Source organism: Labrus bergylta, chromosome 1 (genome assembly GCF_963930695.1).
Source record: "Labrus bergylta chromosome 1, fLabBer1.1, whole genome shotgun sequence".
Classification (NCBI taxonomy): Eukaryota; Metazoa; Chordata; class Actinopteri; order Labriformes; family Labridae; genus Labrus; species Labrus bergylta.
Genome location: NC_089195.1, coordinates 21,315,273 through 21,330,795, shown reverse-complemented (window position 1 = coordinate 21,330,795; position 15,523 = coordinate 21,315,273). Strand labels below are relative to the sequence as shown.

At 41.3% G+C, this 15,523-nt stretch overlaps 1 protein-coding gene across 17 annotated transcripts in view; it reads left to right on the top strand.

The window, feature by feature from the left end:
* The window catches only part of sorbs2a (sorbin and SH3 domain containing 2a), a 65,284-nt gene extending 50,519 nt beyond the window's left edge, over positions 1-14,765 (top strand). For 10 of the 17 annotated variants that reach the window (XM_065956494.1, XM_065956459.1, XM_065956444.1 and 7 more), the window contains 13 exons: positions 1,525-1,700; positions 2,053-3,885; positions 4,679-4,758; positions 5,025-5,122; positions 5,505-5,619; positions 5,735-5,863; positions 6,176-6,370; positions 6,703-7,749; positions 8,299-9,117; positions 10,142-10,225; positions 10,501-10,538; positions 10,807-10,913; positions 12,555-14,765. In XM_065956494.1, the coding sequence (XP_065812566.1) occupies positions 1,525-1,700; positions 2,053-3,885; positions 4,679-4,758; positions 5,025-5,122; positions 5,505-5,619; positions 5,735-5,863; positions 6,176-6,370; positions 6,703-7,749; positions 8,299-9,117; positions 10,142-10,225; positions 10,501-10,538; positions 10,807-10,913; positions 12,555-12,616 (4,783 nt within the window). In that variant the 3' untranslated portion in view covers positions 12,617-14,765. The remainder of the gene's footprint in view (positions 1-1,524; positions 1,701-2,052; positions 3,886-4,678; positions 4,759-5,024; positions 5,123-5,504; positions 5,620-5,734; positions 5,864-6,175; positions 6,371-6,702; positions 7,750-8,298; positions 9,118-10,141; positions 10,226-10,500; positions 10,539-10,806; positions 10,914-12,554) is intronic. The other 7 variants (XM_065956474.1, XM_065956471.1, XM_065956466.1 and 4 more) reach the window with 7 other exon arrangements.
* The last annotated feature ends 758 nt before the right edge of the window (positions 14,766-15,523 follow it).

The following is a 15,523-nucleotide window of genomic DNA, read 5'->3' as shown; positions in this document are numbered from 1 at the left end:
CTCTGTGTCTGCTTTTAATGATAACTTACAAGGATTAGTGTTGGTCTTTATTTTCTTTTGTCACTGAAGGCAGGGATCTTTGCCTCTCCCTTAATCTAACTGAGCCAGAATAAATTACCCAGCAACCTACTGATTCTGCCCTTCACCTCCTATCCCTCACTCAACCCCCCTCTTCCTTCCCTCGTCCCAGGCCCTTTCACCAATGGCCTGCTTATTCAGTCGCATTTTCTTTGGTGAAAAGAGAGGGCAGAAATGGGATGTGATGAATAGGCCAAGTCATTCATGTCAGTGACATTAAGTGGGTTACTTTTCCATAGAAAGCTAGTTGGTTTTAGTAGATCATAGAAAGAACAATTCCAAGGCACTCTCTTCTAACAATTAAATTAAAATAAAATAAAGGTATTTAAATTGTTGAAAAGCGTGCCTTTGAGTTTTCTTTGACTGCTTGCATTCCCTATACAAAGAGCTCCTTAAAACCGACACTTTTTTGAGTCCAGCTAGTGCTCCTTTCTACATTTTCTGGTTTTAGTAGGTATTTTAGAAAAAAGAGAAGTTACTGTAACTCTGTTGTCTCATCTTAGTTGTTATTCTTTGAAGGATACGCATGGATATTCCTAACTTAACTTTACACTTATATGTCTCAAGGGGAAATTCAGCTTTATACTTAATTTTGAGACATACTGCTCACATTCATATTCTGTACCTTAAATGCACAAACAGGACCTTTAGACGTGCATTAGTGAAGAGATGTCAGACATAGGGACACTCCTCAGCTGTTTTGGGTTTAGTGCCTTGCTCAAGGACACCTCTTCAGTAATCAGGAAGTGAATTAGCACCTCACAAGCAACCAAACCAAATTCCATTCTTTGGTCTGTACCTGAACTTGAGCCAGCTTGCCGCGGGTTCCCAACCCAAGTCCCTATACGGACTGAACTACTAACACCCCCACACCCTGCCCCTAACAATTCACTAATATTACCAAGACTTTTGATATTTTCTCAATACATAAATAACCATGGAAACCACAGTCTAAGTCTGACAAGAAAATCCTGCAACACAAACAGAGATCTTCGTATCGTTTATTTGCTACATCAGTACAAGAAAAGACTAAGAATGTTGCTGTAGCTGATAGGAAATTTAATATTTCACTTTTATTTGATATATTTTGAACTATTCTTACACAGGGAACCTAGTAATACAAGGTTGTCAAAAGATGTTTCCGGTACAAAATCTACTGTAAAATTCCTCAAACTACACTATCCAAAAAGGAATACATATAACATATACTTTTAGTACCTATTGGTGGGGCCAAAAAATAAATAGTATATGGTTGTATTTGTTCAAAGAAGACAAAATACATCAAGCGTCTCGATTCTCAATGTGTTTGCATTCTGCAAACATCATCTTACTTTTCAAAATCAAACTTTCACGGTAGATCACGTGTATTCCCTTGTTTTTTTTTAAGTAGTATACAATCCCCAGTAGCATTCTGAAAACACTTATTGAAGTTGAACTGTGTTGCAGTGCCGCCAGCGATTACAGGAAGAGAAGGAAGTCAGAGCCGTCCAGTTCTCAAGTGAATGCTCAATCTCAGAGCAGAGCTACAACTTCCCCTAAACCTGTGGATGCCTACAGACCCAGCAGCAGCCTCAAAAAACCTGTGGTTCGTTCCTCACCATCCTCACCATCCAGAGCCAAAGGTAAACACACATGTATACGAACATCTCCTTTTCACTTAATATATTTTTTTTCTTTTTGTGTCTTCGTATTTCTCTTTTCACTTCTTTTCAGAGAAACAAAGAAGATCTTTTTTCATTTGTTTTGTTTATCACAATGTGATGTCTGTCTGGTATGGTCATAAGTTTCACAAGGTTCTCTTGATTATGCTGAAGTCTGAGCAAAAATCATCAAATCATCTTTTTTCCCTGCCCTCTTTTCTCTTCTATTTGTTCTTCCAATACCCTTCTCTTCCATCTTTGGTCTTGATATTTCTGCTTAACAAGCTTTCTTCCTTCTCTTTCACCACGCTGCTCTTTATTGGACATCTGAAAGGTGGGGACGCATGCAACATGTATTCGAACAGTTTGACCTCACCAGGTCCTTGTCAGCCTCCCTGTCCTCCCCCTCTCCCCTCTGGCCTTGCTCATTCCCATGAAGATACCAGCCAGGAAGGCAGTTCTTCCTCCAAGCAGTCTGTCTGTTTCCAAAACAGTTGGCAGACAAAAAGCCAGGATCCAGAGACATGGAGCAGCGTGGAGGAGGTACAGCCCTCCCCTCGCAAACTCAAGTCACGTAGCTGTGATGACTTACTAAATGATGGCCATACTGGCTCAGATGGGCGCAAAGCCAACCGCTCGGAAAGTGCTGGATCACTGGTTTGTGATGGGAGTCCCTCAGGTTCAACTGGCTCCAACTCCAACAACTCATTGCCCCGCCCCCAGCGGCGACGGGCGCATGATTCACCAGGCTTTCTCCAGCTCTATCGTAAAATGCACCAGATCGACCGTGCGCAGATCATCCCATCTGATGTGATTCGCTCTGTCCGTGCTCGCATCCTGGAACTGGAGCGCCAACCCCACCGGCATCGCCTCTCTCCTTGGACACTATCTTGGGGCGTTGAGGTGCCACGTGATACGGTGCCAAACCGCATTTCTGAATATGAGCGCCTTATTAAGAAGTCCAAATCCATGCCAAACTTGGGTGACAGTGAGATGCCTTCAGGCACCACCACGCCAGGTGGCTCATCATCTCGAGCCAGCAGTGGTGGTGGTGGTGGAACACCTAGTTTTCCCAAACGTCGCTTTTCCATAGAATCTTTATTAGAGGAAGATAACAATTGCAATGGTGGAACAGGGCCTCACACCATGGATCACTTGCATCGGCCTCGCAGCCCACCTGAGGGCCAGCCTCGTGTTGGGCCAGAGCCTGGCTGTGGGCGGTCCTTTCCTGCTCCTCCTGTTCCTCAAGGCCCACAGGCAAACCCTGACTACTCTGACAGCGAACAAGATGCTGTTGCCTCAGACCTCAGTGACTTCATACAGGTGGAGGGTTCCTCATTTTGCAGTGAGAGTGACTTTGACCACTGCTCTCTAACCTCCTCCGAAAGCTTGTACGGCTCTTCCACCCTCCAACACCATCACCACCTCCGTCATCACCACCACCATCACCATCACCACCCTGGTCACCAAAGTCTAGGCCAGGGCCAAGGTTACCAACACCGCCACCTCATTAGCACCTGCAAAGGCCGCTGCCCAGCCTCTTATACCCGTTTTACCACCATGCTTCGTCATGAGAGAGAACGAGCACGCCAGGATAACCAGAGACCTTCACATCAGAGCCGCAGCAGCCATTCACAAATCCAGAGCTCACAGTCCCAGCAAGCAATGTCAAAGCTGGCTTTCCTCGTCAGCCCAGTGCCTTTCCGTCGGAAAAAGGGCTCACCACCTACCTCAAGAAGAAGCAGTGGTGGCGGAGATCGAGGTAGCCGACCCAAGTCCAAACAGGCCATTTATGAAGCACTAGATGCAGCCTTGAGAGACATTTATGAGCACATCCAAACAGAGAGAGGCCACAGAGGGGCCAGGGCACCTGATGGTAGCATCCTGAAGAGAATACTGGCCGAATTGCTCCCAAATGTGCCTGAACGGAGCTCCTCCTTGCGTGGGAGGAGGGGGTGTTGGCATGGTGGTCACTCCTCTACATCTTTGTACCCAGATGGCAGCCCCACTGGGTACGCCTCGCATAAAGGGGATCCCTCCACACCTCAGCTACAGTCACCACGGCTACAGTCACCAATCAGTGCCTGTTATGGACGCCACGAAGACACCTCAAACAATAATGAATATGGAGAGGAGCAGGGCAATGGGAATGGTCTCTGTTATTCAGGTGGAGATAATACACATAACACACTTCACATGCACATGTGCACTACAGAGGTTTCTTTTCTACATAATACACATGTAAACATACAGTATACATACTCATAAGAATCCATATACTGTACACTCTCAAAGTTAGTGCTTGTTGCCCTATTCCCTTCATTTGCCTGTTAAGACATCAATTACCGTTTTGTTTTTTTGGTTTAAAAAAACAGAATGCTTTTAATATAAAACATTGCATTAGCAGCACCTTAATCCTGATAAAAGCAGTTAAAAGTGATAACATTTACAAAATAAATGAGATGGCCTGGTAGGATTATTTGTGGGTTCACAGTATAAAACTCTGGGAAGAGAAAATAAATGTGTGTTTTTCCTTTGTTTTTCATTTGTTTGGCTTGTATCATTTGTCTGTTTTGTAGAATTTATTTCCGAAGTCATTTAAATATTCCACAATCATCTTTTCCCTTCCGCCATTTGCTTGTGTGTTGACTGGTTTTTGATAAGTTCTATCATAATATTGGACTGTATTCCTCCTAGTTTCATTTATGTTACAGCTTGTTTCACAGGTTTGCATGTGTCATATTGTGGGAGTCCCGAAAACCTTGTTTTTTTTATGTGATGTTGAAATAAAACACCAATTCTTGACCCAAGTTTTCATTCCCTCATTTACCTGTTGGAATGGCATTATCACTTTACCATTCTTCATTGTCCCAGAGATCATTTATGTATTTTGAGCATGCATGTGAAAGAAAATTGTGTTTACTATTGTGACTATTTTTATGTGTCTCTGCTAATCATAGACCAGGATGTGTCCAGGAGCTATTCCACTATGGATGGGCGCCACACCCCTCAGAGTAGAAGACCTACTCCTGACAGAGAGGTACAACATGAAAGCAGCAGTAAATAATGCTAATAGCTCATCGTTTATCCTTAAATAAATTAAATTGAACACTCCTTTTCATAGCATACATTAAAGTGCATCTATAAAAAAAAGTCTGACATTGGTTGGCACTGTAAATATGTTTCCACTTGAACAGATACAATAACACCACTGCACAGCTGATTTTTAAAAAGTTGTTTTGAAGTTTTGCCTGGTAATGCTTGCTGGCATTTTTTCTTTTTCTTCTCTTCACTCTCATCTCCCAGGTCTCCCATAAACAGATGACACAACTTATTCTGTTCTCTCTCCTCCATCAGAAACAGCCTGCAAGAGCCATTTATGATTTTAAGGCACAAACAGATAAGTGAGTACAGTAAATGCACCGTGCACGCACAGGGAGGCCAAGCATGACATGTCTAACTGCGTTTGAACACATCTCGACTCATTGCATTCTGTGTCATGTTTCCAGAGTCTAAGATATCTCTAAATCAAGTCTCTTGGTAACTTCACTGTCACATCTCACCACCGCACTTGGAAAGCTCTAACTGATTAATGTCATGGGTTCTGGATAAATGCATGAATAAAACTGATCTACGTTGGTCTTGATCTTATTTCATCTCGCTTCAGTGGCTGTCGTTCTTTAGCTGACGCTGTTTACATCCAATGTGCTCTGCTGGCTGTAGTGGTCTCTTCATATCTTCCTCACACCATATTGCATGCACTTTGATTGCATAAATGTTTTGCAGGGAGCTGACATTCAAGAAGGGTGATGCAGTGAACATCATCCGCCAGATAGACAACAACTGGTACGAAGGAGAGCACCGTGGACGGGTTGGCATTTTCCCCATGTCATATGTGGAAGTAAGTTGTGCAACTCATGATCCGTGTGTGCGTGAGTGCAGTAAATATTTGAGCATTTGATGTGCAGTATGTAATTTCTCTCTCTGATTTCTCTGCCTGTTCAACACATAAACAGAAGATGCCGTCCACAGAGAAGCAGCAGCCGATTCGTCCTCCTCCGCCAGCACATGTCAGAGAGATCGGAGAAGGGGTAGCTCGCTACAACTTCAATGCTGACACTAATGTGGAGCTGTCTCTCAGAAAGGTAGCCTGTATGTATGTTTATAATATTGTGATGAACATTACATTTCTTGCAGAGACTTTGGACCTGAATATTTTAAGTATTGAACCAACACAAAGATGCAGTGTTATCTTACATATAAGAAAAAAACAAGTTATCATTCAGAAGTAAATAAAAATCACCTGTAACTACGTTCCAAAGATTTAAGATGTTTAGACTTAAACCATTGGATGAATTTCTTATTTTGTAATCATAATTAAAAGGGGTTGAGTTCTGTTCAGTACAACACTCTTGTATGGCATTTTATAATAGTGTGTATACTTTGGGTGTCTGTAGGGGGAGAGAGTAATAGTGTTAAGGCAGGTGGATCAGAACTGGTATGAAGGCAAGATCCCGGACACAACCAAACAGGGCATCTTTCCTGTCTCGTACGTGGACATCGTCAAGCGTTCCCCTAGCAAGAGCTCCACCCACCACATCGACCCACGTGGTTATTCTGGCAACAGGACACCGAGCTCTACACCTATCAAGGTAACGGAATTATTAAAGCATTGCAGCAACAGAATACAACAAACCGTTAAAAAAGAAATACAAATTTATACCCAAAAGTTTTGAAAGAATTGATCTATAAATATTTGTGGGGTCATTTCTCCATTGGTGGAGAGTAATGTTGGGACATTTGAATTCCTCAGTCACATTTATAAGAAAAGATTTTAGTTAAATTGAATTAGTAGTGACATGTGAATTTACTTTTATAAATAAGTACATCATCAGTTTAAGGGTGTACACAGCTTTTACACTGTTTAACTCTCTGTTCCAGTTTTATAAATCACACTCTGCCTTTTTCACTTAACTTCCTGGAGCCTTTCTACCATCCACCTCCATCCTCCACTACTCGTGACCTCCTCTCTCCTCAGCCCTCAGTGAGAAGGCATGACTTAAAAGCAGTCACCAATGAGTGGCTGTCCCTTACAATGGAATCTTCGACGTCTACTCCAACTCACTCGCTCCCGAGCACCCCCATACCGCCCACACCACCCCCACTCCCCATAGACCTGGCACCTTTCCTAAAGACTCAGGAGCCCAAGTCACCCTCACCTGCTCCGTTGCAAAGAGACTTTGCCCTCTTGCCCCAGATGTTTTCCAAGACTCCTCCTTTTAGAGAAGGGAGACCTGGTTTAGGTCACACTTCTGCTGCCTCGCTGATTTCTCAACCAACACTCCCATTTCCTCCTCCTCCTCCACCTCCTCCTCTTCCTCCCCACCTTCCCCTTCCTCGTTCCTCATTTATCTCTCCACTGCCTGACTCTTCACTAAAATACAACAGCGGAAAAGGAATAGACCAATCAGTGCACACTTCTAAGCCAGAGGTTTTTTCCTGCACAGTGCCAGAACCATTCAAATCCACCACACAGGCTCCTCCGAGGTCCAGTTTAAAATTGCAAGAAAATCAAAGCAGCAAAATCCTTGATTCTAATCTGCATGTAAAAGACCCATATGATGATCTCTTGTTGATGATTCTTGATGACTTTACCAGTACAGATAATACTGACAATTCAAGATTATCTGCTGTAGTTTCCCCTTCATCTTCACTAAACAGTAAATCACAGAGCAAGTTTAAGCTAAAAACAGAAGAGCCCGATCAGCCAGCAGTGAAACCCCCAGCAGACACTACAGCAACTGATTCAGCAGGCAGCATTCGGTTAGAGGCGCAGTTTCCCAAGCCTGTTACAATGGAGTCGCTTTCCCTCAGCTTGGAACATCAGTTAAAAACTCTAAACGAAAGAGCAGGCGAGTCGCAAAGACCATCATCGGGGAAAGGAAGGGGATTTACTGAGTTGTTCATTGAGGAAGACGATGAAACTAGAGAGGACAAAGAGGAGGACATTAATGAGAGACTCAGTCCACAGGTAGAGCATGGTGTGAGCTGCATCTGTTGACCCTATGGGGCCCTGGAAGGGAGATGGAGGGACACTGTTTACATTTTAATCAAAGTTTGATTACCATACATCGTAGGGTCTTGTGAGTGAATCTGCCATTCACACACCTCGTCTAAGGATAACTGCTGCTCTGCCAGAAGCAGGCTGATGTTAGGATGTGTGGTCATTACAGTTTTGAGTACAATGTAGTGAAATAAATCTGTGCTTAAGTGCATCACTGTACCTCCTGATGATAATCTGGCACTCGCACTTCCTTTGTTTCATTCACTTATTTTTATGGATCCATGCAAAATGTCTCATAGTTCCTACTGCTCAAGAACAAGCAAACTATTTGTCGAAGTTCTTTTTAGACTCAAAAGTAGGTCTTTTTTTTTCTTCTTCCATGTTTAATGTATTCCTCCACGTCCTCCCAGGGCTCTGTAAAACAGCACATTTTTGCCATCAGAAAGATTCCTTTCTTAGCATGTAGCCTCTGATTGATTTAGCATCATAATTGTTTGTATGCCATTTCCTTCATAGGCTGATGTTTCTTCTTCTTTGACACCACTTCCTGACCCAAGCCTCCCCTCAACATCCACACCACCTCCTCCTCCAACTTCATTACCTCCCCCTCCTACTTCTTCTTCTTCATCTTTTGCTGTCGCTCCTTTTTCTTCTTCTTCTTCTTCTGCTGTCACTCCATTTTCTTCTGCTGTCACTCCTTTTTCTTCTTCTGCTGTCACTCCTTTTTCTTCTTCTGCTGTCACTCCTTTTTCTTCTTCTGCTGTCACTCCTTCTGCTGTCACTCCATTTTCTTCTTCAGCTCTCACTCCTTCTTCAGCTGTCACTCCTTCTTCTGCTGTCACTCCTTTTTCTTCTTCTGCTGTCACTCCTTTTTCTTCTTCTGCTGTCACTCCTTCTGCTGTCACTCCATTTTCTTCTTCAGCTCTCACTCCTTCTTCAGCTGTCACTCCTTCTTCTGCTGTCACTCATTTTTCTTCTTCCTCCCATTCACAAGGACAGGATCGTATCACCGTCCCTCCCTCTCCCCCTGTCTCCCCTCGACCCTCCCTCCCTCGCCTAATGACATCACCACTACCTCCAGTCTCTCCCTCTCCACCCGTCTCACCACCTCCCATCCACTCCTCTCTGCCCTCTCCAAATGTTCCCTCACAGCGCTCTGTTTCGAGATCTCCCTGTCCTTCTCATCCCATCACATCCTACCCTGACTCAGATTCACCTATTCCCTTCCCCGCCCTGCCTCCCCCTAAACCTCCCTCTCCTCCTCTTACCACCCCACGCTCTCCCCCAACTCCTCCCACTGTACCCTATCATGGACGTAGGTCTCCCAAGGTGAAGGTAAAGCTGGAATGTGAAGATTATGGCTTTGAGTTAGATTAGATGTGTGGTGCCAAGGATTATAGCAAGAACTCATCTGAAAATAACCTTCTCTCCTTTCTGTCACTGATAAACTGGGACAATGTTTGAACTGATAACAGACAATAGCATTAATCCTTTAACAGTTGAATTATTGTATTAATCAAAGTTAATGGACTAGATGTTGGCTTGTTTTTTGGACTAACAAGAGTTTGAAGAAGTAAGGGGCTCAAAAAAATAATGTTTGGCTTTTTTCATCATTATATCAACTTTGTACAGTGTTGATACCAGTTTGTAAATAAGAAGTTGGAGTTCTTGCTGAGACTACTTTAGCTTTCTTTGTTCACTAACATGCATTGCACTATATCTAGTAAGTGCTCTGTGGAGATTTATATTTTCATCCTGACCATTGTGATACAATTATCAAATTTCAACCAACATATTTTCCTGCCAGTTTTAACTGGCTGCATAGCTGCTTCATGACTCCTCATGGTGACGCTTATGACATGACGGAGAGTTGTGAAAGAAAAAAGTGTCCCGGAGATATAAGAAGAAGGAGACAGCAGGATGTTGTTGGACAGCAGTGGCAAGAAGAAGCTAATTCACCAAATTGCAGCGATTAAATACATGAGTCCTTAACTAACCTTTCTTAGGAGCATTTTCTGTTCTTCACCTAATCAGATATTATGATGCATCATCATATGATTGACTTGCAATATGTCAGTTATCCTAGTATCACCGATTTTGATTTCATCATTATCGTGGGCTGATTATTGTATATAATATTCTAATATGAGTGACCTGCTGTGATTCCCACCTCTAGTTGCTCTTGTTTGATGTTTGAGGTGTGTTGAGGAGGGTTTTTCTTGGCATGTTGAAGGATGGTGTTTTACAGCATGTCGTTGTAAGCCTTTGTGCTCATGTGTGTTCAGCTCATGTTAGTCTGCTGATTCAGTCACAGTTGAAGGTTATCGCTGTGTTGCCTCTGGTCTTTCTGCCTGTTAAGCAGGATCCAGTTGTTGGTGGTAAACCTCCTCGTAGCCCCATCTTGTCCCGGAGGTCCTACATGTCCCACATTAGAGGTCGAAGGGTAGGAGGGCATGTCAACTACACCATTTATGATCTGATCAACACATTCAGAAGTATCATATCTTTCAGAAACAGAGTCATTTTCTTTTAAGGAAAGGATGAATCGTAGCATTTTGCTGAATCTCTGAACTTTAGCTTGGTTTATTCTCCTTTTTGTTGTCAAAGTAATTTAAAATCAACAGGGTAAGATAAATGTTTTCATTCGTTAAAGAGAAGCCTCATGAGTGCAACATACTGACTTTTTGTCTGTCTGTTTTTGTTTTCTCTTTCTCACAGCGATTAGTACAGGATGCACTCCAAGGTGGAGGAGATCCGTAAGTGAAGTGTTATTATTCAAATTTTCTATTTGCCTTGATTTTGAGTTATTCAACAAAATAATAAAAGCTTTAATAAACAGAAGGATGACCAATGTATAGAATGTCTGCAGAAACTGTAATCAACAAAAACATGCAATCAAATAATTGAGAATATTCTGAATAAATTCTCAGAAGCAGTCATATGAGACAATAACTATCATGACAGTAAATGTTTCTTTTAAATTTTGGAGAGGTGTAGGATGACCTTTTTTTATTTCCTACACAGGTACCAGGCCGTGTACAACTACTCGCCTCGCAACGAGGATGAGCTGGAGCTGAGGGAGGGCGACATCGTGGACGTGATGGAGAAGTGTGATGACGGCTGGTTTGTTGGTAAGATGAAGTTTTTAATACATGGTGATCATCATCTTAAAGAAAATATAGCGAACATGCTGGTTTCAATGTTTTATTTTTAAACATTGGCACACAAAATGTAAATGAGGCAACGAAAGGATTGACAGAAAATTGATGAAAGTTACTGTTAACTGTCTTCACATCTATGTTGAAAACTTTATCAGAAATATAAGAACCAGTCGTACTGGTCAATAATGCTCAAACATACAAATCCTTTGTAGAACTTGAGAAGCTTGAATTATCAATGCCAAGAACAAAAGTACAATAACTAACTTTTTATGGTAATAATAATATACTTTGTTTAAGGGAGCATTTCGGGACACTCAATCTCACCACACAGATACAATAACAATCAAAACAGCTCACTATATGCTGTTAAAACTAGGAGAAAGGGGCATGGTCACAATGAATAAACTGTTCTAAAAAGGTGGCTTATGAGGTGAGGTTTGAGAGTAGAGAGAGTCAGTGTCAGGTATCTCTTGAGGGAGTTCCAGAGATGGGGAGCTGCACGGCTGAAAGCACAAAACCTGATATATGTTAAGTAGTGAGAGAGGTTTAGAGGTTACGGAGAGACTTGAAGGTAAAAGGGAGAATCTTGAAATCAATGTGATATGATGAAGCAAATGCGGAAGTGCAAATTCTCAAGGGCCGCTTGGTGGGCGCGATGTATCGGTTTGTCATTAGGCTTAAAACCCGCCTCAGGCTCCAGCCTGTCGTTAGGTTGACTGAAAGTCAGGTGGAGAGAGGATTTCCAGCATGACGGCTGCTGCTGCTGAGCCTCTGGAGCCCCCCTGCCGTAACAGAAGGGTGACGTCACTGCAGGCTTCATCCATTTATTTTTACAGTCTATGATTATTTGACTTGGAGCCAGTGAAATCATAAAGCTAAACAACCATCAGCTACCTCATTCAAGTAGTCTACTTAAGTCTTCTCATTTCAAGCTTCATTTACACACAAAGGTGCCACGTGATCATTTAAGTGAAACTAATGCAATGTAATAAAACAGTCCTGCAATAAAACTTATTTTCCTTAGGGTTTAATGTTCAGCTTTTAAAAGAGTGTTGATTCGACTTTGTTTGTCTCTTATTTAGCCTCTGTTCCTTTAATGGGATGGAAGTATTGATAGAAACACTTTTCTGTGCAATGCAGTAATTGAGTTCTTCTTTACACCATGTGATGTGTCTATTAAACAAACAAATAGAATGGAAGAAGCAATTATCGTAACCCAACAATGTTCACTCTGCACTAATGATTTAAATAGTTTGTACTGTTTTTAAAAGGTTTCATGGTCTGGTTGTGTGCTTCTTTTCAAGTATCAACAAACTGAACCACTAGATGGTGCTGTGGTCTCACCACATCTGTCTAACATACCTGTTAAAGAAGCCAACATTATCCTACACTGAGCACAATTTAAACCTGTTTCCCATTTTAATCTTCAGTGTCTAGGTTTTACATTCTCTTATGAAATCGTTTGCTCCCTTACGATGTTTTCATGTGTTTTAGTTTGATATAACTCCAGCCCTGCAGTAAAATTAGTTACAGTTAATACTGATGCCAAGTTTGAGAATTTAAAACAATAACCTTTTTTTTTAATTATTTGATTGCTCTTTGTTTTTAAAGGGACCTCCCGGAGGAGCAAGTTGTTTGGAACCTTCCCAGGAAACTACGTGAAGCAGCTATAATGACAATTCCAGACTCCCCCTCCTGCCCCCCGCCCCACTCTGTGACACTTCACCATCTGCACAGCACCCGCAGGACACCACCTCCCAACACTGAGCCCCCGAGGCCCGTCACACGTTTGTGTGTTTGCGTGTATGTGTGGCTGTCCAGCTTCACACAAACCGAACATTTAGCTCTAACTAGCCATCTTTAATGGAAGACTTGTATGGAATAATACTGTTTTTTTTAACCGTATCTTCTAGTCCTTATTTTTCTATCAAGGAGAATCCAAACTTTGTGCTCCAGTGAGTGACCTTTAACTTCTGACAGTTATGGAAAGAAATCAAAGCAACTTTGCAAACACTCACTGACAGAAAAAAGGGCACCACAGCAATGCTTTTTCTTTTTCTTTAAAGGGCAGTAACCATGATCTTTTTTTTTCCTGCACATTCAAAATCACTTGTTACATTTCATTCAGTGTTCAATCATAAATATCCCCAAAGACATTCAGTGCAGAGTGATGCAAAAACAGTATTCTGTCAGCAGGTCTGTTATATATGAACTGTATTGAAGAGATTTCAGGTACAAGGATGATAGTTACATGTGGAAAAGATGCTCATGCATCAATTTGATGTGTTAATCAAGGTATTAATATGTTGAATTTGGGGATAGAGTTCATACATCTATTATTATGAAGCAATTATTTTAAATATTACAAACGAGTTGGTGGGAAAAACATCACTGACACTCTGTTGATCATGTTCAAACCCACACATTAGATTAGAAACATTTAAGATTACAAAAAAGCATATTTTTGAAATTGTTGGTTCTTCATCTTCACTCTAAGAATGATGCACTTTAACTTTAACACAGTTTTGTGTTTGATTGATCTCAGATTACACAACAGTTCCATGTGGCTTTGAGGGTTTAGAGGTTCGGTCATGTTTGAAAAGTGTATGCAACTATATTGCCAACCTTTTAGGTATTATATTTATTAGGGGACAAATGCAGGTCGAAATGAAGATTTAAGAAAGGATGGAACAAACCTTTTTTCTCTTTTTTTTTTTTTTTACTTCTTTTAACAGCAGCAGAATAACATTGGAAGGATTGTTATTTTATTAATCATCATTGTCCAGACAAGTTAGATGTTTCATGGGTCATATTTATGCCAGGTGTCATGATGTTTTATAAGTCAGGTGTAGGATGAAACGGCTTTTTATCAAACGTTTTTTTCTTTTTTTGCGGACTTTGAAGGCATCTTATAACCATGTTGTCAGAGAGTGTATCACTGTTTCATGTAGTTATATACTCTTAGGACTTAGTGACTATTTCCATGTTCTCTTGTCATGTTCAGTCAATATTTGAATGAATTTGCGTTTTATATGTTCTCATTTGACATGTTTCACATAGGATGGACACTGACAACAAAAACTATTGTTGAAGCACCTTAAGATATAATTTGATTTCTCATTCACGCATCATTCGTCACACCCTGTCATCCACTGTTTGAGCTGAAGTGTGAACACTGTGTGTGCTTGTGCGTGTGTGTGTGTGTTTTGTAAGTCTTTTGTATGAGAGCTGTAAAATGGCAAACATCCACTTTGCTTTATAAAATCAGCTTTTTTCTCACCCACCATCACATTTTGGTTTCCTTTCTTTCTTCACATTCTTCACCAGTGGTGCTACTTTCCACAACTTTTAGCTGTAGCCCGGCATGTAGGCCTTCTCTTCTCCAGTTTGTTTGTTGTTTTTAAGAGCCAGTGACGTATTCAAACTGGTCTTACTGTAGGTAGAGTGAGTCGGGTTATGGATCGCTGCCTTACATCCAACTCACAAAGTTTATAGCCATGTATATGTAAAACTCTTTTGTGATTTCCAAAAAATAATTTATGCATAAATAGAGTAGAAAACATCAGGAAGGTGTGCACAGAAATGATCACAGACAGCGTCGAGACAAACTTTGATACAATTTTAAGGGCAGATTTGGATTGGAGACATGAATTTAGATCCTGATATGTTTATACATGTAATGAAAATGTTAACCGTTATGTTATTCATGTTAATATCAAATTCAATGCACACTCTCGGACCTTAGTATTTCTACAATATCTTAGCATTTGTTGGATGGTTTTATGGGGCTGTATTGCTAATAAAATCCAGTTGGTAGATTAATTAGTCAACATTATTTGTTCCTGAATACAAAAAACACTAAAATATAATTCATGATGTTTAAATTTACACTGCAGAGTTTGTGACATTTTCCTACCATGATGTTTTTCTGTGTGGAGGTGAGCAGACACATTGAATGTCCTTGCAATTTCACACACTTCCACATGTGGACAGATGATGGCGGTATAGAGCACTTCAGGGAGGTAATGTGTCGATTCAAAAAAGGGGAAACAGAGAAAGACTCTCAAGGTGAATTGTACTTGCAGGCTGAAATTCTTGGAAACAAAGACGTCTCATTTATGAATATGTAAAATACAGGCATGCATCCTTCCATTTTATTTACACTCTTTTTCCCCAAGATAACGAGTCATTTATTTGTGTTTTCTAATTTCTAGACCTACTTATGTCGTTATCTCAACATGGAGATCTCCAGAAAACGACCCGATAATGCTCATCATTAGAGAAAATGGAGCAAAAATATATGGAGGCATGTTCGCTTAGGGCTTCCATAGTAACAGCAGTGAATCAGCTGTAGGTCTTGTTGATGCTGACCTTCAATAATCCAAAAGAAAAGATGGTGAAACATTTTATTTTTCTTTATTGCCTACACAACCCATGAACAGCCCAAAAGGGATGCAAACCTGGGCCACCCGCTTGGAGGACTACAGCCTCCATACATGGGGCGCACGTGCACTAACCACTGTGCCACCAACGTGTTTAAGATCAGATACAATATGTAGTTCTTAGTTTTATTGACATGA